This window comes from Chionomys nivalis, chromosome 8, assembly GCF_950005125.1.
Source record: "Chionomys nivalis chromosome 8, mChiNiv1.1, whole genome shotgun sequence".
NCBI classification, from domain to species: domain Eukaryota; kingdom Metazoa; phylum Chordata; class Mammalia; order Rodentia; family Cricetidae; genus Chionomys; species Chionomys nivalis.
The window spans coordinates 75702357-75730306 of record NC_080093.1 but is presented as its reverse complement, the minus strand read 5'-3'; the positions used below and the strand labels follow the sequence as shown (position 1 = coordinate 75730306).

The 27950-nt window shown below is 44.7% G+C and overlaps 1 protein-coding gene across 1 annotated transcript in view; it reads left to right on the top strand.

Annotated features, from left to right (window-relative positions):
- Positions 1 to 866: 866 nt before the first annotated feature.
- Otoa (otoancorin) overlaps positions 867 to 27950 on the top strand; it is an 84223-nt gene continuing 57139 nt past the window's right edge. The window contains exons 1-10 of the mRNA XM_057778734.1: positions 867 to 872; positions 13570 to 13628; positions 13805 to 13899; positions 15193 to 15221; positions 15313 to 15343; positions 15458 to 15485; positions 16918 to 17005; positions 19857 to 19988; positions 23260 to 23495; positions 27226 to 27329. Coding sequence (XP_057634717.1) covers positions 867 to 872; positions 13570 to 13628; positions 13805 to 13899; positions 15193 to 15221; positions 15313 to 15343; positions 15458 to 15485; positions 16918 to 17005; positions 19857 to 19988; positions 23260 to 23495; positions 27226 to 27329 — 808 coding nt within the window. The remainder of the gene's footprint in view (positions 873 to 13569; positions 13629 to 13804; positions 13900 to 15192; positions 15222 to 15312; positions 15344 to 15457; positions 15486 to 16917; positions 17006 to 19856; positions 19989 to 23259; positions 23496 to 27225; positions 27330 to 27950) is intronic.

Below are 27950 nucleotides of genomic sequence, written 5' to 3'. Positions count from 1 at the left end.
TTTCTGGCTCTTGTGAGGAAATGTGAAAAGATGGGACCAGTATGCACTGGATACATACTTATTTTGCACTGGGATGTGAATGCAATCCCCACCCACATGCTAGGTGAGCAAGCTCTCCCACTGAGCTATCTAACGTGTCACAATACATTTATGCATGCCTAAAAACATATTTACATGCTACCCTCATATATAAAGATGGAAATGGTCAGAGAGGTTAAGGGATTTACTCAGTAATACACAGGTAGGAACTGGCGGTTCAAGTTAAAGCTGTGATCCTATCCTGGGTTGCTGCTGGGTTCCTGGGATTGGGATTGGGACTGTTGAGCATGTCTGGCGTTTGCAATCCCTTAGTCCAGACCTGGCTCTGTCACCTAGTAGCTGCAAGGCCTTGATTTGCTCACTCGGCTTCTGAGACATATCATTCTCATGAGTGAAGTAGGCACAATGGGGGTGTTTGCCTCTAAGTTTCTGCAAGTATTCAGTGTGGCCGTGCATGCGCTAAGCTGGCCTCCTTCAGTGTTTTCGAGGGCCATGAATCTTGGGGATTTTGCAGCTTTAGAAAGCATACTGCCATTTACTCGCTGTGTGAGGTTTTCAAGTGTATGAACTCATCTGTGAAACACAGTCGAGTAAACTCAGGGCTGACAGAGTAAGCAGGGAAGGACACTGGTGAAGAGAGTACCCAGGAAGTCCCTTCTCTCCTCTTTTTCCTTGCATTTTGGAAGCCAGAGCCTTTTGATGGTGGTCAGGGTACACACTGAGAGTTTATATTTTGGTAGAGGGGCCAGGTATTTAAGCCCCCATACCTCTCCTCCCAAACTCGCCATCCCCCTGACTTCTGCAGCCCTATGCTAGAGGGTCCCAATATGACGGTACTGAAGTAAATGCAAGCTCACTAACTCGTGTGGGTTTTCCTTTGCCTTAGGCATGAGCTGTCTTTGTTTGTTTTGTTTTTAGTTTTGAGAAAGGGTTTCACTGTGTAGCCCAGGGTATTCTGGAATTTGATATATACACCAGGCTGCCCTTGAACTGGCAGTGATCCTCCTGACTCTAACACCCTCCAGAGTACTAAGATTGGATTACGCACATTCACATGCCATCACACTCAACTATGAAATGATACCTTTTATTTCTGTGTGTGTGTGTGTGTGTGTACACGGGCCCATATCTGGAGCTCATGCCCCCGACTTTAAATGGAGCTGCCTTACAGCAGTGGCAGACTGTTAGTTGTCTGGGCGGCATGTCTCAGCTTGAAGGAACCTCCGAGCACCGCTTCTCACTTCATAGAAGAACGGCTTGCTTCTGGCTCACCTGTGACTTGTAAGTTTTGAGATGTAAAGTTGGGAGCACCTCTGTTCCAGTCGACCAAACCTCTGACCGCTCCATCAGGCAACCCCTGTCCCAAGGAGCTCTGGGGTCTGTAATGATTGCTGCTGTGGTCATCTGAGGTTCTGCAGGGTGGTTTGGTGGAGAAAGGACAGGGCCACAGAGAAAGCCATCAGTTGTCACCACCAAATGGTCCATGCCTTGCCCAGTTCTTTCAATCCTTTTGACCAGCCCTCTCCAAGAGAGTACCCCAAAGGGCTTTTAATTAAAACCAAATCCCCAATTGGCAGTGAGCTGGGTTTCACCAGACTGAAGACATTCAGTCCCCCAGAAAGAGGAGTGCTTATTTCATTATTGTAACCTTCTCACAGGGGTAATAGGATCAGTGTGGTCAGGCACAAGAAGTATCATTGTCTGGGAAATTGGAGGACTGAAAATGAGGCTGATGGCCCAGCGGCATGTGACCAGAGAGAACAGGGAAGGAGGCGAGAGGTTCCCCAACAGCTCAGATCCAGGAAGTTGTTAGAGCTGAGCCTAGCAGCTCTGAGGCACAGCTGGTGAGCTGTGGTTTGTTCAGATCCTATCAGAATGAAGGGTCTTGGTGCCTGGGTGTTTCGAAATTGTCATGGTCTGTCTTGGCCCTGGAAAGTCAAAGGAGCACAATAGCTTTTTTTTTTTTCTTTTTTCATGTTTGTTGTGGAGGTTCCCTGAGGGACAAAACAATTCATTAATGTAATAAGTTAGCAGTGCTGATGAGAGTTGGACTAGAGAATGCTGGGTGCCTGTAATTTCTGGATAGCACCAACCCACCATGGGATTTTCTTTACCTCCAGAAGTTCCTTCTAATATTGGAAGAGGGTGCTGTTGTTACCTCGTTACTGGAAATACTGAGGGAAGTTCCCTTTTAAGGTTCTTAGTTTCATAAATAAAACAATTTATGAATGGATTCAGAAGGAAGGTTAAAAAAAATTATGCTGGAGTTTAAGAGAAAAACATATAGAAAGGGGGAGGTGAAAATCCCCGAAGCCACCATGAGAGATGGAGAAAGTTGTGCTTTTAAGTTGCAAATAGCTTATCCAGAAGAGACAAGCTCTCCCGAGGATGTGAGTGGACCAGAGAGCCGAGGAAAAAACTCTAAAGAAAGAGCTCTATATGCTCCGGCCATGCTGTGGTCGCTAGTGGCACCCTTTCTCTGGGGCTCTGGGGCTTGTTTTCACATGTGCTGTGTTCGTTAGATGAGGCCAGGATGAGGAAGTCTTCCTCTGCAAACTGGTTTATTTCTTTATTTTTATTATGTATACAACATTCTGTTTCCATGTGTGCCTGCACGTCAGAAGAGGGCTCCACATCTCACTAAAGGTGGTTGTGAGCCACCATGTGGTTGCTGGGAATTGAACTCAGGACCTCTGGAAGAATAATCAATGCTCTTAACCTCTAAGCCATCTCTCTAGTCCGTGCCCTTATACTTTTTTTTTTTTTTTTTTTTTTTTTTTTGACAGGGTTTCTCTATGTAGCAGTTCTGGTCATTCTGGAACTTGCTTTATAGACCAGGCTGGCCCCAAACTCACTGAGATCTGCCTGTCTCTGCCTCCCAAGTGCCACCACCGCCCGGTGGAAACTGGCTTGTTTTATGTTAGTCTTGCCTAGCTTTTTTTCAGTCCTGACTCCCCTTACTCTCCTCTCTGGGGTGTGGCCTGCCTGGGAGTCAGCAGAAGCAAAGTGTAATTTCCGGTCTTCATCCTACTTGTCCCCTGAGCATCCTGTGTGCTTCCTCTTGGTCACCTTTCTTCCACAGGACTCCCCAGTCCTGTGGCCACTCTTCTCAGTTCTCTTTCTTGCTTCCTCTACGGCTGTCCGACAAGCTTTTAACTTAAAAACAAACAAACAAACAAACAAAAAACCCACTAAACCAAAACCCCAAACAAAAGCAACTTCTACTGTTGTGTTTAAAAGAAGCGGAGATAGAGAAAACTGTGAGTGTTTACACAAAGAAATGAGAGTGTGCGTCGCTCAGCGTGAAAACACTGTCTGGGATTGCATCATCGGGAATCCCATTGTGTAAAAGCATTGTGCATGCTACTGCAACCCAAATGCTACAGGTCAGTCCTGCCAGGTGGTCGCTCGCAGTCAAATCTGGTAAATATGTGCTGTATGAGGTTTCTGTGGCAAACACAATGTTTCACAGTAAATACTCAAAAATTCTATTTAGGTATTGATTTTGCATGTCTGAGCCTGGGTGTGAAAATGTAAATTCCATATGTGGGATGTTTATGTTGTAAGCATAACATTATAATAATATTATTATTATAAAATAACATTTATAACAATATTTAATAACAATATTATTATAAAAATCATCTAATAACAGTTTTTATTATTATAATATTATAAAATATTATTTCATACTAATATTTTTATTATAATATAACATATTATTTCATTATATTTTTATTTTATAATATTATTATAAAAGACATTATTCTTATTCTTTTTTAAAAACATTTAAACAAACATTTGTACGTCATCATCAATGTACTCAAACACAGTAGCCAATCAGTTTATGAAGAGCAAAGGTTTCAAGGCTCCCCCATGACAGATGAGCGAGCTTCTGTGGTGAGGTGGCGCTTCATGCCTGGCATGTTTAGTGGGTGACTGCTCCCCTCATCAGCAAGAAAGCAGACGAGAAAGAGGAAAGTTCCAGGATACCACAGTCCCCTTTGAGCACCTACCCAAGAACCTTCCACAAAGTACCACCTCTCAAAGGCTCTATCACCTCCGAAGAGTGCCATCCTGGAGACCAAACCTTTAACATGAGCTTCTGGAGGACATTGGCCATTTCAAAATCCACACGGTGGAAGGAAAGAACTATCTTTTACAAGTTGTCCTCTGCCCTCCGCGTGAATCCTATGGCATGCTCCTCAAGATAAATTCAAGATCAATAAATGAACACAAAATTATTATAAAAGATAATGTGGCTCTTTAAAAAATATAGCAACAGTTTCGTCATCAAATTTAAAAATATTCTTTTAAATATGTACATAGTCAGGGCTCAAAAATTTCAGGGTTCTTTTTGTTTGTTTTTGTTTTGTTTTGTTTGAGATAGAGTCTGGTAGATAACCCAGATTGGCCTTGAACTTTCTACACACCCAAGGAAGACTTGAACTTCGACCCTCACACCTCTCCCAAGTGCTAGGATCCCAGGTGTATGTCAGCCTGCTGGACTTACATGATGCTCGGAATTGAGCCTGTGGCTTCGTCCATGCTAGGCAACTGGGCCACTTTTGCAGTCCTAATATTTTCTATTTATTTATTGATTCGTTTGTTTTATATTCCAGTCTCAGTTTCCCCTCCCTCCCTCCCTCCTCTCCTCCCAGCCCACCATCCCTGCCCCCTTCCTGTTCCCATCCCCCAATCCACTCCTCCTCTGTTTTCACTCCTGTTCAGGAAAAGGCGGGTCTCCCATGAGTATCAATAAAACATGACGTATCAAGTCACAGTAAGACTAAGCACCTCCCCGTGTTTTAAGGCTGGGTAAGAAGACCCAGTATGGGGAGTAGGGTTCCAGAAGCCAGTCAAAGAGTCAGAGACAGCCCCTGCGCCACTGTTAGGAGTCCCACAAGAGGACCAAGACACACAACGGAAACATATATGCGGAGTGCACAGGTCAGTTCCATGCAGGCCCCCTGGTGGTCAGTTCAGTCTCTATGAGCCCCTATCCGCCCAGGTTAGTTGATTCTGTGGGTTTTCTTGTCTTCTTGACTCCTCTAACTCCTACAATCCTCTCTCCCTCTTCTGCAGGATTCCCTGAGCTCCACCTAATGTTTGGTTGTGGGTCTGCCTCTGTTTCCATCAGTTGCTGGATGGAACCCCTCTGATGACAGTTGAGCTAGGTACCAATCCGTGTGCACAGCAGATATCGTCAGGCATCGTTACATTAACACTTTCCCCCTCCAGTTGTATTTAATTCCATCCTAGCTTTCTGGGTCATCCAGCCTGTGTACTCCAGGCAGTGCCAGGGTGGGCTTACTCTCCTGACATGGGTTTTAGGCTAGACCAGTCATTGGTTGACTACACCATCAATCTGTAGGCCACCCTTACCCCAGCACATCATAATCAGGGTGGCTTGAAGGTTATGTGGCTGGGTTGGTTTCCCACTCCCAGTCTTGTCTGGTCACAGGAGATGGCCAGTTCAGGATACTTACTCACTATTGCTAGGAGTCTTAGCTGGGGTCATCCTTGTAGATTCCTGGGAGATTCCCTTGCACCAGGTTTTTAGCTGACCCCGAAATGCCCCCTGTTTCCAGTAGTCTCTTTCAGTACTGTCCTCTTCCCCTCCCCAACCTGAATGCTCATGTTCCCATCCTTAGCTGCCCACAGTCCATTCATGAACCAACTCTTTGTTTCATTGATTCTTTGTATTGCTCTCTTTGTTTCTATTTTATTGATTTCAACCCTCAGTTTGATTTTTTTTCTGCCATCCACCCCTCTAGGGTGTGTTTGCTTCTTTTCATTCTAGAGCTTTCAGGTGTGTTAAGTCATTAGTATGAAATCTCTCCAGCTTCTTCAAGAAGGCACCTAGTGCTATGAACTTTCCTCTTAGCACTGCTTTCATTGTGTCCCATAAGTCTTGGTATGTTGTACATTCATTTTCATTGAGTTCTAGGGAGTTTTTAATTTCTTTATTTTTCCTTGATCCAGTGGTAACTCAGTAGAGAGGTGTTCAGTTTTCATGAATTTGTAGGCTGTCTGTTGTTGAAATCCAGCTTTAATCTATGGTAGTCTTATAAGATACAGGGGGTTATTTCAATTTTTGTGTGTGCGTGTGTGTGTCTGTTGAGACTTTCTTTGTGGCTGAGTATATGGTCAGTTTTGGAGAAGGTTCCAGGAGGTGCTGAGAAGAAGGTATATTCTTTTGTGTTTGGGTGAAATGTTCTGTAGATACTTGTTAGGTCCATTTGATTCATAGCATCTGTTAGTTCTGTTATTTCTCTGTTTAGTTTTGGTTTGGAATACCTGTCCATTGGTGAGGATGGGGTTTTAAAGTCTTCCACAATTATTGTGTGGGATTTTTTTTTAATCGATTTTATTGAGCGCTACATTTTTCTCTGCTCCCCTCCCTGGTGTTGTGTATTTTAAGCTTTAGTAATGCTTCTTTTACAAAAGGGTTGCCTTTACACTGGGGACATAGATGTTCAGAATTGAGACATCATCTTGGCGGATTTTTCCTATGATGAGTATGAAATGCCCTTCTCAATCTCTTTTGAATAATTTTGGCTTAAAATCTATTTTGTTAGATATTAGGCTAGCTACACCAACTTGCTTCTTAGGCCTCTTTGATTGGAAAATCCTTTTCCAACATTTTACTCTGAGGTACTGTCTATCTTTGATGTTGAGGTGTGTTTCTTGTATGCAACAAGATATGTATTCTGTTTTTGTATCCATTCTGTTAGGCCATGTTTTTTATTGAAAAATTGAGTCCATTGAATTTGAGGAATATTAATGACCAATGATTGTTAGTTCCTGTTATTTTGTTGATGGTGTTGTTGGTAGTGTATGTGTGTATGTGGTCGTGTATGTGTGTTTCCCTTCTTTGGGTTTTACTGGTATGAGATTATTTATTGCCTGTGTTTTCATGGGTGTAGTTAACTTTCTAGGGTTGGATTTTTTCCTCTACTTCCTTCTGTAGGGCTGGATTTGTAGATAGATATTGTTTAAATTTGACTCTATCATGAAATAAATTTTTTCCATCTATGGTGCTTGATAGTTTTGCTGGGTATAGTAGCCTGGGCTAACATCTGTGATCTCTTAGAGTCTGTAAGACATCAGTCCAGGCCCTCCTGGATTTTAGGGTCTCTGTTGAGAAGTTGGGTGTTATATGTTATATGTTACTTGACCTTTTCTCCTTGTCACTTGTAATATTCTTCATTTGTTCTGTATGTTTAGTGTTTTAATTATTATGTGGTATGGGGATTTTGTTTTCGGATCCAATCTATTTGGTATTCTGTAAGCTTCTTGTACCTTACAGGTGTGTCCTTCTTTAGGTTGAAAAGATTTTCTTCTGTGGTTTTGTTTACTATATTCTGGGTTCTTGAACTGGGATCATTCTCTTTTTTCTATTCCTATTATTTTTAGGTTTTGTCTTTTCATAGTGTCCTAGATTTCCTGGATATTTTGTGTTAGGAATTTTTAGATTTAATGTTTTCTTTGAACAATGAATCTATTTTCTCTATCATGTCTTCAATGCCTGAGATTCTCTCTTCCATCTCTTGTATTCTTTGGTGATGCTTATATCTGTAGTTCCTGTTCACTTACTTGGATTTTTCATTTGCAGGATTCCCTCTGTCTGTGTTTTCTTTATTGGTTATATTTCAATTTTCAGGTCTTGAGCTGTTTTCTTAACCTGTTTGGTTTTTTATTGGCTTTCTTGGCATTCTTTTAGGCATTTGTTGATTTCATCTAATTTTTTGTTTGTCTTTTCCTCACTTTTTTAAGGTATTTTTTCATTTTTTCTTTAAGGACTTTTATTATCTTCATAATGTTATTATTTAAGTAATTTTCTTGTGCTTTAGCCGTGTTGACTTGTTGAGGTCTTGCTGTCATTGGATAGCTGGGTTCTGGGGGTGCCATTTTACCCTTTCTGTTATTGATTATATTTTTATACTGGCATATAGGCATATGGATTTGGGATGATTATAGGGTACAGGTGTTGGTTCCTGCATTTGTCTTTGTTGGATGTGTGTTTTGTTCCTTGGATTCTCCTTCCTCTCTGGTCTTTTGACCTAAGTAGCCAAGGATCCTGGTGACTAGTGAGTCTTCAATTCCAGTAGGGTGTCTCCACTAAGGTTTTGGGGGGCCTGGGGTCCCTAGGTCCAGCCTGGCTTCTGGTAAAGATTTATAGACCAGGATATGGAGCCCAGGGGATGGGGTGTAGTCTGGGGTTGTTAGGTGGGCTTTAAGGAGTGTTGGCAGGTGGTGGGCACACGGTGTTTTACCTGAGGTCCCAAATCCAGCCTGGTTTCTGATAAAGTGAAAGTCTTCATCCAAAGTTATAGATTGGGATATAAAGCCCAGAGGAGGAGCTCCCTAAATGTTTTTTTTTTTTTTTTTTTTTTTTTTAGTTTTTTCGAGACAGGGTTTCTTTGTAGCTTTGGTGCCCGTCCCGGAACTAGCTCTTGTAGACCAGGCTGGTCTCGAACTCACAGAGATCTGCCTGCCTCTGCCTCCCGAGTGCTGGGATTAAAGGCGTGTGCCACCACCACCCGGCTCTAAATGTTTTCTTAATGTTATATTTAAATCAGAGTTCAAATTATGCAATACAAATGATAGGTGTATCTCCTTAGTCCCCTTCCACTATTATTTACTGAAGGAGCTAGGTTGTTTGTTCTGAGTTTTCCAATCTTGACTTTGCTCTTGGTACCTGGACAACCTGACATTTTCACGACAGAGTCTCGCCCTCCTCCGGCCCCACCACATGTCATTCCTTAAAAAATCGTTCTCTCTGCACTCGATTCTCTGCGGTCTCATCTAGTTCCCGAGTTTAAAAACGCACTGACTGCTGTGTGCGGATAGCTTTGGTCTGAGCTGCTCCCTTGACCTGCAAACTCAAATCCTGCTTTTCCCAGTGCCATCCATACCACGTGGCCAATCGGCCCCTCGGAATTAGAATGTTCAAGATGGAGCTTCAGTGGTTCTTCCACAACCTGGTGCTTGGGTGCTTTCCTACTCTTTCACATGCTCAGACCCAAGTCCTTGTCACTATCTATGACATCTATGACTTCTCTCTCTCTCTTGCCCTGTATGCCCATGTTGGCTGCACCTTTGAACACCCACAGAACCAACTGAATTTCCTATCCTCCACTCCCTGGGACTGAGTCCTCCTCACACCTCTCAGCAAGGCTGGTGTCCCATCCAAGGAGTTACACATATCCAGTATCCAGTTAGAATAAAAGCCAGAGTAAGATGTCCCCGTGCTGATGCCCGTCCAGTGACTCCAACTGCTTCAAAACCAAGGGTGAATACTTACTGGAGAGGCCAGTCGCTCCCAGCCTCATCGCCTTCCTTTCTTGTGTGGTTTATGGGAAAACGTGCAAACAAATCAGGCTCTTTTTTTTCTTTTTGGAACTTCCTTTTCCCAGATATTCCTGTGATTCATTCCTTCCTGTCCTCAGATCCTCCCTTCCGTGTTTTACCATGACTCCCATTCCTTCACTGCTTCTTTTTCCTCGGTAGCATACATCATTCCCCGACATAAGCAGAGTTACTAGATTGCCTATTTATTTTCCTCCTGACTCCCTAACACATCAGCAGGGACACAACTCTGCAAACTGCCATATCCTCAGAGTGTAGATAATGCCTGGCCTGCAGTGATGCTCAATAAACATTTGATAAATGAATGCATGAAATAATTATACAGATATAAATATGTACTTTAGCCATGCCTGGTGCTCAGAAAGAGAAGTATCAGTGTTCTCTCTAATTGTCTTGTCTTAGAGAATTCACAGAGGGCTGCATGAAAGACTCGGGATTTATAATGAGTTGAGTTAGCCAGACCAAAAGAGGGGAGGAATCTTCACGAAGGACCTTGACCTGGGAAATATAACATCCTGGAAGGACAGAAAGGAGCACTGAGTAGCAGCCTCAGGGAGCAAGGCACAAAGAAGTGGGTGCTACAACCCCTAGAGAGCTTTATAAAAGGGGTAAAAAGAGAGAAGGGACAGTGACAGGCATAGGCTGAAACTTTGACATTTGACCTCTTTGCTTATTAAAAACTCACTCTCATCCGGGTGGTGGTGGTGCACACCTTTAATCCCAGCCCTCGGGAGGCAGAGGCACGCAGATCTCTGTGAGTTTGAGGCCAGCCTGCTCTGCAAGAGCTAGTTCCAGGACAGGCTCCAAAGCTACAGAGAAACCCTGTCTTGAAAAAACAAACAAACAGACAGACAGACAAACAGAACCCTTCACACTCAAAACTTGTTCCAAGCAAAGTTCCATTCAAAGTGACTGATTTACTTCTCCAAAGACGGTGTGAGGTGAGTACCTGTGCTGGCTCATTTCTGTCAACTCAGCATGAACTAGAGTCACCTGGGAAGAGGGACGCTCACCTGAGGAACTGCCTCCTTCAGATTGGCCTCTAGGCCCGTCTGTGGGATGTTTTATGGGTTAATGATATAGGGGGACCCAGCTTACCGTGGGTGGTGCTGTCCCTGGGCCAGTGGCCCTAGGCTGTATAACAAAGCAGACTGAGCAAGCCATTAGGAGCAAGCTCCATGACCTCCATGACTCTGCTTCGGCTCCTGCCTCCAGGTTCCTGTCTTGGTATCCCTGGATGACAGACTGTAAGCCGGGAGTCAAACTCTTTCCTCCCCAAGTTGGTTTTGATCAGTATTTTATCACAACAACATAATGCAAGCTCAGACAGTACCACTATCTACCCCATTTTAAACTTAAACACAGGGAAAATTGAAGTACAGAGGTGAAGCAAATTCCCTGATATCACACAGCTAATGAGGGGCCGAGGTGGAACAGAAACCAGACTACATGACTCTTTAGCCCATGGTTTCCTTTTCTCTTCCGATTGCAACTTTTGGGAGCTATGACTTAGATGCAGTAATACCCAGTCATTTAAAACAGCCCTTCTGAAGAGATTGGGTACGTGTGGATTCTATGTGATACCCCTGCAAATGACAGAGAAATTCCCAGCATGGGGACTGGAGTGATGACCTGGCCTCTGCAGGTACTGCACACTCATCAATGCAGGCAAACACTCATATACACAAAACAAAAATAAATACATTTCCATCAGACTCCTTGAAATTCTCTCATGCTCGTTTGCAGCAAGGTTTCCCAGCATGCCCTCAGAGTGTCCCGGGTGACCCCTGACTTTGTCACGGTAGATGATTTTTAACTGTTTTGGAGTTTCACATAAATGGAACTGTGCAATATATTCTGTTTTTATGAATGGTGAGTGTGCATGAATGTGTGCACAGCATGTGTGTAGTGATCAGAAGCTGACATAGGGTACTGTCCTCAGTCACTCTTCTTACTTTCTGACATAGGCTCTCCCACTTTCTCTGAACCTGGAATTTAATAGTTCAGCAAAATTGGTTGGCCAGCGAGCCTCAGGTATTCTCCTGTCTTTCCCTCCCCAGGGCTGGGATTATAGGCATGCACCATCTGCCTTTCACTTGGGTGCTAGGGATCTGAACTCGGGTCCTCGTGCTTGTGTGACGAGCGCTTAGCCGTGGAGTCACCTTTCCTAGTCCCGTTCCGAGACTCTTTCACTCGGCGTGCTGCTGACAGTCATCCTTGTTGCGTGTGTTAGTCATTTGTTCTTTTTCCCGTGGACTCTACAGTGGTTACAATAGTTTCCCATGTCAAAATGCAGACTGATAGGAAGTGGAAAATGTAGGATGAAGTCTCATGTTCTTCACCCAGTCTTGTCCCTCCTTTCCTCTTGCATGGATCCAGGCAGTGACGCAGCCTCCTGTGGCCATTCCTGAGGCGGTTCTTCAGGGAAATGGTTCCAGAACATCTTCTGCTCTAGTTGTGGGAATGCCCCTGTTCCAGGATAAGAATGGCTCCCACCTCCTGTGCTTTCTCTTGTCTCAGGTGGCCTCTTCAATACTCAAGGAATCCCTCCTCAGATCTCCAGAACTTTCTTTGTGTGGTGTACTCCTTTCCAGTGCCCTTCCCTGGACATCTGGATACCCGGACTTTCCTAACCTCCTGTTCAGCCTCCTCAGCTTGCACTGTGGGCTGGAGACTCAGGGTGGGAACAGGAGTGCTGGGCTGGGCTCTGCTTGTCTGCGGATCTCTCCAAGACCCCAGTCTTCTGATTCCTGCACTCAGTATCTTCAAACCTTTGTTTAACATATTTTGTATGGCTTTCTGTAGCCTTGGACTGCCAGTCCCCAAATCATGGCGTGGAGACTTCTTATTAATTAGGAATGCTCCGCCTTAGTTTAGGCTTGTTTCTAGCTGGCTTTTTAAACTTAAACTAACCCATTTCTATTAATCGATGTGCTGCCCCGGGGCTCTCTTACTTCGTCTGTGTTCTGTGCATCCTGCTTCCTCTGTGTCTGACTGACTGGCCCCCAGCTGGCTGGCCCCGGGGTCTCCCTTTCTTTTCCCTCACTCTCTTTTGAGCCTAGATTCCTCTTCCTACTTATCAGTTCTGTTCGCCTGCCCTGCCTGCCCTGCCTGCCCTGCCTGCCCTGCCTATCCTTCTACTGCTTAGTTATTGGCTGTTTAGCTTTTTATTAGGCCAGTCAGGTGCCTTAGGCAGGTAAGGTAAACCGAATGCAACACATCTTTACATCGTTAAACATAAACAGCATAAACAGATGTAAAACATCTTTACTTAGTTAAACAAATATTCTGTTCCACAAAAGTCTTCTAATTGTCTAAGGCAATAGGTTTAATTTTTATTTCTGAGTGGCCACCCACTGGTTCAATTGAATAGATGCTGTATTAAACCTTGCACGTGTTGAACACTTAGGTTGTTCCCAGATTCGGCTATTTCAAATAAGGCTGAACCAATCTTTGTATCTACATGTTTCCATTTCTTTTGGCAAATACCTGGAATTGAAGTTCCCTTTTCCTTTTATTTTCTTTTTTTAGAGACGGTCTTATGTAGCCCAGGCTGCCCTTGAACTTACCAGGTAGCTGAGGATAACCTTGCACTTCTGATTTTCTAACCTCTCCTTCTTGCAAGCTGGGATTACAGGTGTGTACCTCCAGTGCCAAGTTTACAGTGCTTGGGGTCCAACTCAGAGCTTTGTCCTTGCTAGGCAAGCTCTCTTGGTTAAGCAACAGCCCGAGCCCCTGAAATTCCTTGACTGTAGAGTCCCAAGTATGTAATCTTATTTTCCATCGCAGCACTGCCAACATTTGCTCTTGTCAGTCTTCCGCTTTTAGGCATTTTAGTGACTGTGTGAGGTCTCATTGTGGGTTTATTTCACATGTTTTGTTTTATCCTGGGGATACTAGGAAGGAAGGCGACATGCATAGATTTAAATTTTGCAAACAGCCATCTGTCCTGTCTGCTTATTAGAAACCCCACAAATGGAACTTGTTTTGAGCTGAGCCCTGTAGAAAGTGACTCACATGCTGTGGTAGCTTCTGTGTGCTTACTGGACATTTTCATATCGATTTTAAGGAAGTTAAACTCTGCTTTCTCATTGGTGTGTCTTCTTATTGTGTTGTGAGATTTCTTACATCCTGGATCCAGAGCTCATGTGAGAGATAAAGGAGCGAGCACTTGAAGCCCTCCTTTGTCCTAGGTGCAGTAGAACAGGGCGGTGGTAAGACTAGAAATGGGGGCATGATGAGGTCTTAGACACACGCCGGAATCACTGAGTCATTTAAAATATTTTTGAGGACTTAGAGTCTGTTCCTTTTGCTCCTGAGTATTCTTAAATACATTTTTAAAAGTAAAATTTTAAAACCTGAATAATTTCTGTGCTTGACTTACCTGCAGGAGACTGTCTCAAGGACCTAGGATGTTCTCCCTTCTCCTGGTCCTCTTTCTGAGCCATGGAAGTGTGTGCCAGAGAGACCCAAGCTCCAGGCAGGGTAAGTCCTGAGGAGAAACACATCTTTCACAGCTTCCACACATTTTAGGGGATGCAGCTGGATATGTCAGTTGAGGCTCCTTGTCTCGGTCCCCCTCGGCCAGCAAGGAGGACGCGCAACACCGGAGCTCTTCTTGCTAAGCAGTTTATTCAGGACCTTTTTACAATTATATCTCTCTCTCCCTTTCTCTCATTCACTCACTCACACTCACTCTTTTCCTCTCTCTCTTCCTCTCTCTCTTCATCTCTCCTTTCCTCTCTCCCTCTCTTTTCCTCTCTCCCTTCCCCTCTTCCTCTCTCTCAGGGCAAACCTCTCCCAGCCCTTAAGTAGGCATGGGCTACCAATCCTGGATTGCCAGGTGGGCACTGCTCATAGGTCCACGCATATGCAAGCAGCTGACAATCATTGCGTGATAATAGCATAAGTCAGGCCTAGTTGATATTAGGAGTTGATTATCACAGACAGCACTCACTTTCGGGATTGCGGAGGGCGGGAGCCAGCACCATCAGGTGCAGCACCATGCAGCTCTCTACACATAGCCATCAGGTGACTCCACACGGCTCTCTACAGCTCCTGATGCATTCAGAAGTGCGTGCATGTGTGCATGTGTGTGTGTGTGTACATCTGTGTGTCCGTGGGTATGTGTAGGGTTTTTAGGGATCTTCACACATGCGCACAATGGCATTTGATGGCATTCACCCTCGCCCTCCCCCATTCCCCACAGGTTCACTCGGTGCCACCCATGAGGGAAGCACGTAGTACCTGTCTTTCCGAGTCTGGCTTTTATTTTGGTTAACACAATAATCTCTAGTTCCAGCATTTCACCTGCAAACCAAACAGTTTCCTTCTTCTCGATGGTAGAATAATGCTCCATTGTGTGTATAGGCCCCACCTTTCCCACTAGTATTTTGACGATAGGTTTCTAGACTGGCTCCATATCCTGGTAGTGAAACATTGCATCACCGAGAACAGATGGGCAGGCATCTCTGTGGTGTGTACCTTAGCTGCCTCCGTGTGACACAGAGTGGCTCAGACAGTAGTTCTGCTTAGGTTTGTGGGACACCTCTTTCCTGGATCTCCACAGTGGCTAGACAAACTGACAGTCTCAGTGACGCTGTGTGAAGGGTCTCAGTGGGGCCGTGAGCCAAGGTTTTCTCACTCTGAGCATAGTTATCGTAGTGATTACAACTCCTGGAAAACCTGAGCGGCTTTTGTTGGGCTCCCGTGGTGGCTGCCTTTGCCGTATGAAGGTCATCCAGTTCAGTTCTCACATGTCCAATGACTTTCTTACAGATTTACACCCATTGTTGCAGAAAATGGCGGTGAGTGTTCCATTTTTATTTTAATCAAAATCCCCTCTACTGGTGCTGTCGATTTGAATGTTTTACTTGATTTGCTCTCTTTGCCTTTCAGGAAGAAATAATAGAGGGAAACTATCTGAATGGTAATGTCCCTTTCTGTCCCATGTGTACCTTCTGAGACCTTCAAACAGAATATGGCTGTGGTGTCGGTGGAACGAGTCCACTCATAGCTGTCTCTTCATTTTTCCCCACTGTAGCATTTCTGGATCTCGTACAGTTTGGAAGGTAATCTGCCTCCTAGAGGTTGCAAGGGATGGCACTTTCCCCCAATAGCTCTCATGTGGAGTTTCTTACTTGAGAAGAGTAGTATGTGAGCATCCACCAATGTAGTGTTTGAGTTGACTCATCCCCCTGTTGTAGGAGCTGCGGGCTGCGATCCTGCCACCCAGCTCCCGGTCGCCTGGCTAGCTTATGTCACGAAATAACTGTGTTTACTCTCCCTCTCAGGCTGGGGCCGGAGAGTGGAGGCCCTACAGCTAGGGAGTGGCAGAGATGGGGTGTGATCCTGGCCCCAGGGCCTGCTGCCACCTCTGCTCTGTGATGCCCAGGCCCCTGTGAGAGGCTGGAGAGATGGGGTGATATGGCAGTGTTGCCGAAAGACTGTTTTCAGCATTAAATCCTATTATGCATTCCATAAAGAAGAGGAAATGGGGGCCTCAGGCCCTGGCAGGGACAGCCAATCACATTAAGATGAGAGGCCCCTCTAAACGTTCCTCTTCCCGTGAGAACTCCAATGGGGGTTTAAGATGTTTCCTTTCAGGTTGTAATTTTATTTATTTACATATATGTTCATCCATCCAACTATTTATCCAAACAAAGAAGAGATTAGAAAAAAGCTGTCGCGGCCGGGAGATGGCAGAGGCTGTAAAGCATGCGCCTCACATGACCTGAGTTTGACCTCCAGAGCCTGCATTAAAGTTTTCAGCATGGCGGCACATGTTTGGAATCCCTCTGCCAGGGCAATGCAGACAGGAAATTCCTAGGATCTACTGGTCAGGCCGTCTAGCTGAATCAGTGAACTCCTGGTCAATGAGAGAACCTGTCTCAATGGTACTTGAGGTTGTCTTCAGGCATCTACACACATGCAAACACACACATATGCACATATAGCTGTATGTACACACTCATACACACTTGTATATATAGACATACACACCTACATACACACACATGCACACCTTTATACACACACAATATACCGATACACCTGTAGACAAACACACATACACACATATCCCTGTATATACAGATATACACACCTGTATACACATACATACTCACCTTTATACACATGCGTACACCTGTATACAAACATACATACATATACCTGTATATACAGACATAAACACACCTGTATACACACATACACACACCCATACACCTGTATACAAACACACATACTCCTGTGCACATACACACTTGTATACACATACCTGTGTGTATATATATGTGTGTATGTATACACACACACTCATGACTCATGAACACACCTCCTCCCACTGTGCCAGGTGAAGATTGCTCTACTTCTCAACATAAAGTTCCTAGTATCCCCGGCCCATTTCCATCCTCCCCTCTGAGCCTCGGGGCACACAGCCAGGACAGGAATGTTTTCAGGGGACCTGGTCATTGACTTTCTCCCATCTTTCTTTGCTTGCAGCTCCCACGTGTGGACTGCAGACCTGTCCCAAAGAGTCCTTACCTACCTGAACTCACGGGATGTGGCCTTTACCATCCCCAGCCTGCAGGTGCGCATCTGAGACCTGTTCCGACATTCTTCTATCCCTTGTCTCTTAGTGCAAACCAGCTGTGCACCGAGTGGAAACTGGAGGGGATTTACTGATGAAAGAACATCAGGAGTGTATCAGACACTTTTCTATCACTGTAACACAGTATCCAAGACCAGGTGCTGCTACTATAACAAAATCCCAAGACAGCAAAGGGTTTAGAATGAAGGGATGAATCAGAGTTAAGAGTGCTTGCTGCTCAATCATGAGGACAAGATTTCAGATCCCAGCACCCATGCTGGTGGCTCCCAAATACCTGCAACTCCACAGCCAAGGGATCTGCTGTCCTCCTCAGGCCTCTGTGGGCACCTCTACACACATGTGCACTTCTGCTCACACAGTATGTGTATGTATAGATATTAATATATACATTCATGAATAAAGTAATTTTTTAAAAAAAGTGTAATTTACTTTATAGTTTTAGAGGCTAGCAATCCATCAGTATAGTGCTGGCTCCTGCAAAGACATAGTTGCGTGTCTAAACTTGGTAGATGGTATTGCAATGGTGGGCACAGCCTTGAGAGGGAAAGATCACATGGGGAGACAGGAATCTGGGGCAGGATTCATGATCAAGCTCACGTTAATCTTCTTCTGAGAGCTAACCAGTGTCTCATGGGAACTCTCTCAGTTTCTCCCAAGGCAGCATCCCATCCCCTCACACCAGGGTCCACCTCTTCGAGGTGGCATCCTCTCTTAATGTCACCTTCCTGGGAACCGAACCTCTGATGCCTGAGTCTTGGAGATAAGCCACATCCAACAGGTCCATGGTTGTTGGTGACAGCTGTGGAAATTTGGCTAGAGCATCAGTGGGGCACAGCGGGGTGTGACGAGGGGGCATCTTGTCGTGGCTGGTGGCTCAGGACGATACCGTGTGAGACTGAGGATGAGCTAATACAGTGCCAGCACCCCGTTACTCTGTTTAGCAATGAAGTCACATCATGGACTGATGAATAAAAGAACGGCGCAGTTCTTTGTTATTTCCAGTTTTACCTTATGTTTTAATAAAAACAGAAATATCAACAGACATTCACAGCAGAATTACACCCAGAGGGCAGCCTGCTGGATATTGGCTCCTCCAGCTGGAGGGACTGTTGGGCCCATATTGCACCTGTCGTCATCACTCCTGGCAATGTAATTAGCAGTAAGGAGTAGCCCCGTCCTCTCTGGCAGCAAGGTTTCCCATACTGTTAGATATATTACTGCTACACACACATCTTCACTCAGGTTCTTGATACCCTTGGCAGGCTGGCATAGCTGTAGGCACTGAGAACGAGGTGGAGAACTAGACATTACTCCCATCATCCTGAGGTAGGTAGGGACAGACATCAAGTCAATGAAAACTCATCATGAGTAGAAAAAGATGGTGGACACTACTGAGCACTTCTGTGCTAGGTACCCCCGAGAATGCTGTAGACATCTAAGTCTTCCAACACCCTGCATGGGTCTATCTATCATGGTCTGTTTTCCAAGTGTGACTTCTGAGGCCCAGATGTAGGATTGCCAACTCGGCAAATGCAAATATAGGATGTCCATGAACTAGAGGAGTAGCTCAGTTGACAGAGTTCTTGCCTAGCGTGCAGGAAGCCCCAGGTCTGATCCCCAGCACTGCAGGAAAAGGGCATGGTTGACACACACCTACAATCCCAGTACTAGGGAGTTGGAGGCAGAAGAATCACAAGTTCAAAATCATCCGTGGCTGCACAGTGAGCTAGAAACCAGCCTGGGACTATATGAGACCCCTCTCAAAAGACAAAGCACAGCACACAAATATATCATACCTGTTTAAGCTGAAGTTCAGATAAGTGTGAACCTGGAGATTTGCAGATGTGTTATCTGTTTTTTGTACCCAGTATTTGCCCACAAGCATGGTCTCACACTGCCTTCCTAGAGAATATTCGTGTGAGGAATATTTAAGAAACTGAGGCTGGGTGTACAACTGTAACCTCAGCATCTGAGAAGCTGACACAGGAGGAGTGTGGATTTAGGGTCAGGCTGGACTGCATAGTGAGATCCTCACTCCCCAAACTGAACAGCAGCAGCAAGTCCAAAAGTTCCTAATGAAAGAAAGAAAGAAAGAAAGGAAGGAAGGAAGGAAGGAAGGAAGGAAGAAAGAAAGAAAGAAAGAAAGAAAGAAAGAAAGAAAGAAAGAAAGAAAACGAGTCCCCAAATAGCAGAGGAAAGATTTTCAGGGGAGGCTGGTGGCTTGATAAGGACTTTAGACACATTTATTCATTCTGCCTAGGTTTTCCTCCTTGCTCAGCGCTAGGGTTTGCGTGGTAAGACACTAAGGACACACCTGGCAGCGGTGGCACTCACCTTTAATCCCAGCACTCTAGAGGCAGACTCAGGCGGATCTCTGTGAGTTTGAGGCCAGCCTGGTCTACAAAGTGAGTTCCAGGAGAGCCAGGCTACACAGAGAAACCCTGACTCAAGAAAACAAAACAAAACAAACAAAAAGGGAAAAAGAAAAATGAGACCAGGGACACATAGCTCCTCATCAAAGGCCCACTTCCTCGGGCAGGGACCAGGCAGGCAGCAGAATAGGGAAATCAGGCTGGTCACCTGAAAAGGGAAGCATGCCCAGCCTCTTCCATCCTCTGTATTTCCTAAGTGGAGTTGGAAATCTGGATTTTGTAAGGAATCCCCCCACTTTACAGTCTTTGCAACCACTAAAGCCCCCACATGCAGGCTGCTTGCCAACTGCTGGGTTCTGCAGGGAGTCAAGGGGATCCCTCTGGGCTGCTGGCCATGGTGCTGACCCACTGTCTTGGCTTATGTCCTCACTGACTGAATCTCTTCCATCCATGCTCAGGCAGTCATGGAAACCCACCTGGAGCAATATTTGTACCAGCCCCAGAAGCTTCTGGAAGACCTGAGGGACGCTGATGCCCAGCAGTTCCGTACTGCCATGAAATGCCTTTTGGAAGACAAGTGGGACCACCTGGTGAGGCGTGCTTGGCATCTCATGAGGAGGGGCGGGGGCAGTTGGTATTTGCTGGGACTACCCAGGCTTTGGCCATTCTTGACGCCTTTCTCTCTTCACTACCACACACTTGGGACTTTAGAACCTGACTTTTCTTCTCCAGTTTCTCCAAGTTACATTTTTTTTTTTTTTTACTTTTCTGGGCACTAAGTGTAGTGAGGGCCTTCTAATAGTTTGAGTTGGTAAGAGTCTGAGGGTGATTGCTGTGTCCAGTGGGTGTAGAAAGAATTGCCCTGTCCCTAAGGCTACAGCACAGGATGAAGACAAGCAGCAGCTAACACTGACTATAAAACAAGGTTAATGACATGAGCGACACAGACAGCAAGATCCCCAAACCCCAGAATGCCCTGAGGCTCCAGAGCTGAGAGCTGGTGCCCATTTATTAGGAAGAGTTGGGTGTAGATCACCGTTCCACAGTTTCCTCAGGTGAACTCAGGATGGGAAGATTATTCTTTTTAAAAAAGACTAGTTTGTTTTTCTTTTAATGTGTGTGAGAGTTTTGTCTGTCTGTCTGTATGTATGTGCATCATGTGTCTATCTGGTACCCATGGAGGTCAGAAGAGGGCATTGGGTTCACTGGAGGTTCTGGTAGATGTAAGCTGCCCTATGTGGGTGCTGGGAATTAAACTGAGTTCCTCTGCAAGAACAGACACACTCTTCACTGCTGACCCATCTCTCAGCTCTAAAATGTTAAGATTCTTCTTAGTTTTAATTCACAAGCCTTTTTAAGAGGATTTGAACATTTTAATGATTATATACTTTTTATTTAATTATTTTGGTAGTGTTAGTGATCAAAACTAGGACCTCATGAGTGTTGGGAAATCTATATCCCTAACTCCTAATCTGTTCCTACTTTAATATTAGTTATTAAAACATAATAGCCACTAGGTTGCTGTGGATAGATTTTATTTATTTATTTTTATTTTTTCTTTTTTTAATTAATTAATTAATTAAATTATTAAAGATTTCTGCCTCTTCCCCGCCACCACCTCCCATTCCCCCCTCCCCCAATCAAGTCTTCCTCCCTCCTCAGCCCAAAGAGCAAACAGGTTTCCCTGCCCTGTGGGAGGTCCAAGGACCACCCACCTCCATCCAGGTCTATTAAGGTGAGCATCCAAACTACCTAGGCTCCCACAAAGCCATTATGTACAATAGGATCAAGAACCCATTGCCATTGTTCTTCAGTTCTCAGTAGTCCTCATTGTCCGCTATGTTCAGCGAGACCGGTTTTGTCCCATGCTTTTTCAGACCCCGGCCAGCTGGCCTTGGTGAGTTCCTGATAGAACATCCCCATTGCCTCAGTGTGTGGGTGCACCCCTCGCGGTCCTGAGTTCCTTGCTTGTGCTCTCTCTCCTTCTGCTCCTCCTTTGGATCGTGAGACTTCAGTCCAGTGCTCCAATGTTGGTCTCTGTCTCTGTCTTCTTTCATCGCCTGATGAAGGTTAATATTCAGGAGGATGCTTATATGTTTTTCTTTGGGTTCACCATCTTATTTAGCTTCTCTAGAATCACGAATTATAGTCCCAATGTCCTTTATTTATGGCTAGAAACCAAATATGAGTGAATACATCCCATGTTCCTCTTTTTGGGTCTGGCTTAACTCACTCAGATAGATTTTATTTTTAAATGAACTTCAGTTTTTAAAATAGCTTTAACTCAAAATCTATTAAAAATTATGTTGTTTAATGGTTATTGAGGCTTTTCTGTTTACGAGATGTTTTTGTAAGGTAATGACCAGCAAGGGATCAGTGACTAAAAATTGTGTCCATACACCCCCCCCCCCAGTCATAGTTAATTAACTCTGCTATTAGGTATGGATATTTGCCAATAAAACTTTACACACACATACACACACACACACACACACACACACACACACACACAAGCAATGGGTCAGTTTTGGCCCATCGGACGGATAACCATCTGTCATTGTTTTAAGGGTTTAATATGCATGGATTGATTTAATCTCCAGAACATTAAATAAGTTAAAAAAATTTTACCATTTAAAGCCAGGCTTGCTGGCTCATGCCTGCAATCCTGGAACTCAGGAGCCTGAGGCAGGGAGAGATTTTGACATCATTCTGGTCTACCTGGAAAGTTTCAGTCCAGACTGCACTACAGAGTGAAGCTCTGTCTATGCTCACACACACGCATGCATGCACACATGAAAAAGGGCTGAAGGTTTAGCATAGTTATCGAGTGCTGGCCCAGGCTGAACAACATCCTGAATTCCATACATGGCACCTGAAATCAAAGTAAAAAAAAAATAAGAAATAATCTTGCATTTTAATATTCAGGTGAGAAAACGGAATCTTGAAGCATTACCTCTAGTGACACTTCTTAGAAAGATTGATTCTGAGGTTGGAAAATGGGTTCCTGCCTGAGGAAGCCGTGGGCCTATTTCAGAGTGATGTTTTAAAATTCTATGTAACTAAAATACAGAAGATTGCAAAGGCAGCCGATTATCTTGAAGAACACTTACGGAAAGGCCCAGTACAAACAGAGGTAAATTGTGTGTTTCTTCAACACATTGAGGACTAAAACTCAACAGCAGGTCTAGTGACTTCAGGAACTCTCAAAAAGTGTTGACGGTAAAGGTCTCAAGATGTCTGCGGTAGCTGTAATGCATTGTGAAAGTGCAAATGACTTCCGTGGTGACAAGGATCCTGCTCCCGCTGTGGAGCCCGGACTCTACCGTCACCCCAGAGGAAGCCCCACAGTCACTTCTGTGCTAATGGAGAAAAGATGTGGCATTCCTGCCGTCCACCCAGAGGACGGAAGAGCAGGTGAAAGACTCGCCTTTGACCCAAAGGGGATGGAAGTTTCCAGACAACAGCATGATATGAAACTGTCATCCTGAATTTCTTCATGCTGCAGTATATGAGCCCCTTCCAGGGCTGTTGAGTCAGGAGGCAGCTCTCGTGTGACTATGATGGTTTGAATATGGAATATGCCCCATAAGCCCATGGTCCCCAGCTGGTGGGACTGTTTTGGGAGATGGAGCCTAATTGCAGGAAGTAGGTCATGGGGGCAAGTTTAGAAGACTATAAACTGTCCCTCAAACATAGTGAATAACCCCATCTACAAGATCCCACCCCCGTCATGGGACCAAGTGACCCTGCATCAATCCCTCGGAAACCAGGAGACCAGATAAACATTTCTTCCTTCAGGTTGTCTTCTCATGTACTTTAGCCACAAAGATGCAGCGATTCCAATTTCTCTCCTTCCTCCAGGACCTGAAGGACACTGTCATCAACTTGGGAGACATTTGGGAAACAGCCCTTCAGAGCCCTGGGGTGAACCGCAGCCTGTTTCTCATCACACTGGAGCGCTGTTTCCAGGTGCTGAACCCCTTGGAGTGTGTGGAGGTCCTGGGCAGGGTGCTCAGAGGGTCCTCGGGCAGCTTTCTGCAGCCGGATGTCATCGAGCAGCTACCCCAGGACCTGCGGGAAGATGCCTTTAAGAACCTGTGAGTCTTCTCCTCTGAACTCTCAGTTCTGTGTGCTGCTCAGGGGTTACTGTGCTGACCCGAGGAGGTTAGTACCCAGTGAGGGAGATGATGGTGGGCACGAATAGACAGACATCTTTGGAAGCAGAGCGAGAGATGCTTTTTATTAAAACTCAATTGTAGTGTCTGGGAACTATTCTCTTGATTTTTGTCATATCTATCTACCTCCCACGCTGTGATTTGTTCCATGATTTTCTTTATAAGTCTTCATCCTTTCCGTCCGAAAAAATGTTTGTTTTAGGGCCTGGGGAATGGTTCAGTGGTAGAGCATTTGCTGTGTGAGCATGTAGACCAGAGTCTGGATACCTAGAGTCCATGTAAGTGGTAGGTGGATGTGGCAACCTGCCTGTAACTCCAGCCTGGGAAAGCAAAGACAAAGGATCCCCCAGAGTAAGCCAGCTAGGGAGACTAGCCATATTGATGAACTCTTGGCTTGATTAGGAGACTCTGCCTCAACAAATAAGGTGTAAAAGCAAGCAATGAAGACGCAACATCAACTTTCACCTCCATAGGCATGGGCACACACATGTACCCACACATATGCAAACAGACATGTGCATCACATATGGATACATGGAAAAGAAAAAATTAAGGTAAATTTAGCTTTGTTTCCATAAATGGAAAACCAATATTTTTTAAGTAAAAAATGATTTTAAAATACACTGAAAAACAGTGCCATTATACCTTAACTACCTACACTGCTCTTCTAAGTATCTTGGTCAGCTATAGGATGGACATCTTGGACAATAGACACTTATTTCTAGTGGCTGAGATGTTCAAGGTCAGATCTTGTTCATGTCAGACCTAGTATCTTTCTGCCTTCTGGTTCATAGGTATCATCTTGCTGTATTCTCTGCAGGAAGAAGGTTGTAAGAGCCCTCTGGAATCTCTTAGACAAGGGCACTGCTCCTATTCATGAGAGCTCCACCTCCTGACCCTGAGGTGACTGAACCCAGGGGATTTGCCCCAGGTCGTCTCTCTCCTTCTTACTCTACCCTGCTCTCCCCTTTCTCTTCTTTATGGACAAGGAAATTGAAGGGCAGAGAGACTAAATGACTCACCCTCAGGCACTAGCATTCCATAGGGAAAGGTAAGAAGCAGCATTTTTGCAGTGGGAAAGTTTTCCCTTAAATGAGGCTTACCACTTTGTACGTGGAGAGTTGTACTCATGGTGTTGATGTGGAGAACTGTACTCATGGTGCTGATGTAGAAAGTTGTACTCATGGTGTGGCCCTGGGACTTGTACTCCTTGTGTGGGTATGAGGGGAGGAAGGCTCCCAGGACACAGAGGTTTGGAAGGTTTTCAGGATGAGCATGAAGGATGGGCAGAGAGGCTAAGAAATGGAAAGCACTATTTGTACCAATGAGGACCTCTGGGTTGGATGAGAAGGAGGTGATGGTGACTGAAGCCATGGGGGTGGTAGAGCAGTGGTAAATCAGACTGTAGTGGTTTAGAAAGTGACAAGGCCACTTCACACCAGCGGGAGGTTATTTGTCAAAATACTGAATATTGACAAGTATTGAAGGCAATTAGAGGAATCAGAGATGAGCTGTGGTGATGGTGGGAATACACAGTGAGGCAGTTGCTACAGAGACAATTGGTGGTTCCTTAAGAGACTAAACAGGAGGATGGTGTGTCTGTGTGTGTGTGTGTGTGTGTGTGTACTCAGCTCACTGGAGGAGCATGTACATCACATGTGTGAGGTCTCAGGTTCAATTCCAAGCACCAACAGAGAAAGAAGCAAAATAAAAGGTGAAAACAATTTAAATGTCCATCGGCTGATTATTGGACAATCAAAATGTAGACTACCCAGATAATGAAATATTATTTACCCATAAAAAGAAATGAAGGCTTGATTCATGCTCCAGCATGTATCAGCCTTGAAAACATCATGCATGTGCAAGAAGCAAGACACAGAAGTGATGAATGGCAGTCGGGGACCAGCCTTGACAAAAACACCTCTTGCCAGGGTAGGGGTGTGGGATTTAGAAATATAAGTAAAGAATATGAAGACACGTGAAAAATAATGAAGCAGAAACCATAGAATAGTACTGGGAGGGCCTTCCTGTGAATATTGTCCGTGTTTAATTTTCCATATGCTTTTATACCCCAATACAAAAGGGGAAAGCGGCAACAAAAGACTTCTTTAGCATGATACAAAGGACAACTCAGTTAATTGCTTTAACACTTTGAGGCATCAAGTCATTAGCATTCTGTTGTTTGGGCAGTGAAGCCACGCTAGACCAAGTATCCTGAAGGCAACCTCTCCCAGGTAACCACATATGACAAAAGAAGGAGCAGAAGTATACTTACATAGCGTGACCATCTGTCAGGGCGGAATGGATCTACTTGTGTGAGCCATCTTAATGTCGAGAGAACTGAGCAATCACATCCTGAGTTAGGACATGTAGCTACACTTGTCAATCATCTTGAGCAACCTCCAAACTCTCTGACTAACAGACACGGTGGCAATAGGCTCTCATTTTTGGGCCTCCACAAATGGTATGACTCCATTGATATGCAGTATCCAGAACAGACAAATCCATAGAGAGGAAGTAGATTAGTGTTTTCCAGGATCTGGGGAGCTAGGGGTTGAGGGGTGACAGCTAAGGGGGCGGAGTTTCCTTGTAAGTTGCTGGAAATGTTGATGATGATGGGTTTTAGTGAATCAGATGTAATCAAGTTGACAACCAAGAAGACCCATCACACACCCACTCTCACACAATACACGGTAAAAATCAGAAGCTAAAGTCTCTGCATGCTGTGTTTGGGGCCCGATTTACCTTACATAATACAATATTTTCTAGTTCCATCCATTTTCTTGAACACTATCATGATTTCATTTTCTTGAGACACAATCTTATGCAGCCCAGGCTGGCCTCAAATTTGCTGTATACCCAAGGGTGACCTTGAACTGATTCTGCTTTTGGAGGTGCTGGTGAATTATATACTTTAAGCAAGTGAATTATAGGGCATGTAAGTTTGGTGCAGAATATTTATTTAACTATGCAAAGATGTGTTGCATTTGTTTAGCTATGTAAAGATGTGTTGCATTATTGAAGAATGCGAAGATATGTTATTGTTTTACCTTGTCTGCTTATGGAGGGAGGAGGTATAGGAAGAACTTCCAGGCAGGGAGAGTAACTAGGAGGAGGAATTTAGGATAGAAGAAGAAAGAAAAGGAGATACCAGCGAAATGCCAAGGGCCAGCCAAACAAACACGGGGGAAGCCAGAAAGTAGGACGTACAGAATGAAAGAAAGGTAAAAAATTCAGAGGCAAAACATAGATGAATAGAAATAGGTTAACTTAAGTTAAAAAAGAGCTAGTGGGATGAGCCTAAGCTAAGGCTCTGTGTCATTATTTGGGGGCTGGTTGATGACCCAAAGAAAATTCCAGCTATGTAAGTTATATATCAAGAAAAGCTATATGCACACAAAAGGAATTAAGAGCTAAGGAAGCAGAGACAAGATACACAGGCTGCTCTTTTGCAAGGTGTTTAACTGTGAAGGGGAAGAGGGAAAATGAGGAAAAACAGGCAACACAGTCAATGAGACTTGTGGGTGGTTTCAGAGTGACAGCCCTGGGCACAGTGCTCTCATGGCTCCTTCAGGGTGGGCACCTGCCATTGTGTTGTTAGTGGGTATCCACCTCTGTGTTGCTAATTGACACCTGTGTCCCTGTGTCTTAGATCTGCAGTGTTCAAAGATGTCTATGACCAAACCTCAGCTCACACCCAGAGAGCTCTCTACTCCTGGATGACTGGGATCCTGAGGACACCCTTCAACATCACTGGTGAGACCTGCTTGCCAGGGCATGAGGGTTGGATGGAGTGACTTCTAGGGGAGTTTCACCCTCCAGACACGTGATTTACCTCCAAAATCAGGGTTGATTTCATTGATTTTGTGCCTTAAATTTTTAAAAATATTTATCTATTTATTATGTATACAATATTCTGTCTGTGTGTATGCCTGCAGGCCAGAAGAGGGCACCAGACCCCATTACAGATGATTGTGAGCCACCATGCGGTTGCTGGGAATTGAACTCAGGGCCTTTGGATGAGCAGGCAATGCTCTTAACCTCTGAGCCATCTCTCCAGTCCCATGCTTTAAAATTTTTTTAAATTTATTTTTATTTTCTGTGCAATTGATGTTTGCCTACATATATGTATCTATGTGAAGGTGTCAAATCTTGGACTTACAGAGAGTTGTGAGCTTCCATGTGGGATCTGGGAATTGAAGGTGAGTCCTCTGGAAGGGCAGTCACTGCTCTTAACCTCGGAGTCATCTTTCCAGCCCCCTACTTTTGTGATTTTTATCCCACCTCCCCTGCCACACTCCCAGAACCTAAGTCATATAGCTGGTAGAGGAGAACCACATCCCGTGGTATTAGCCTGCTGTTCAGACACTGAGGTGT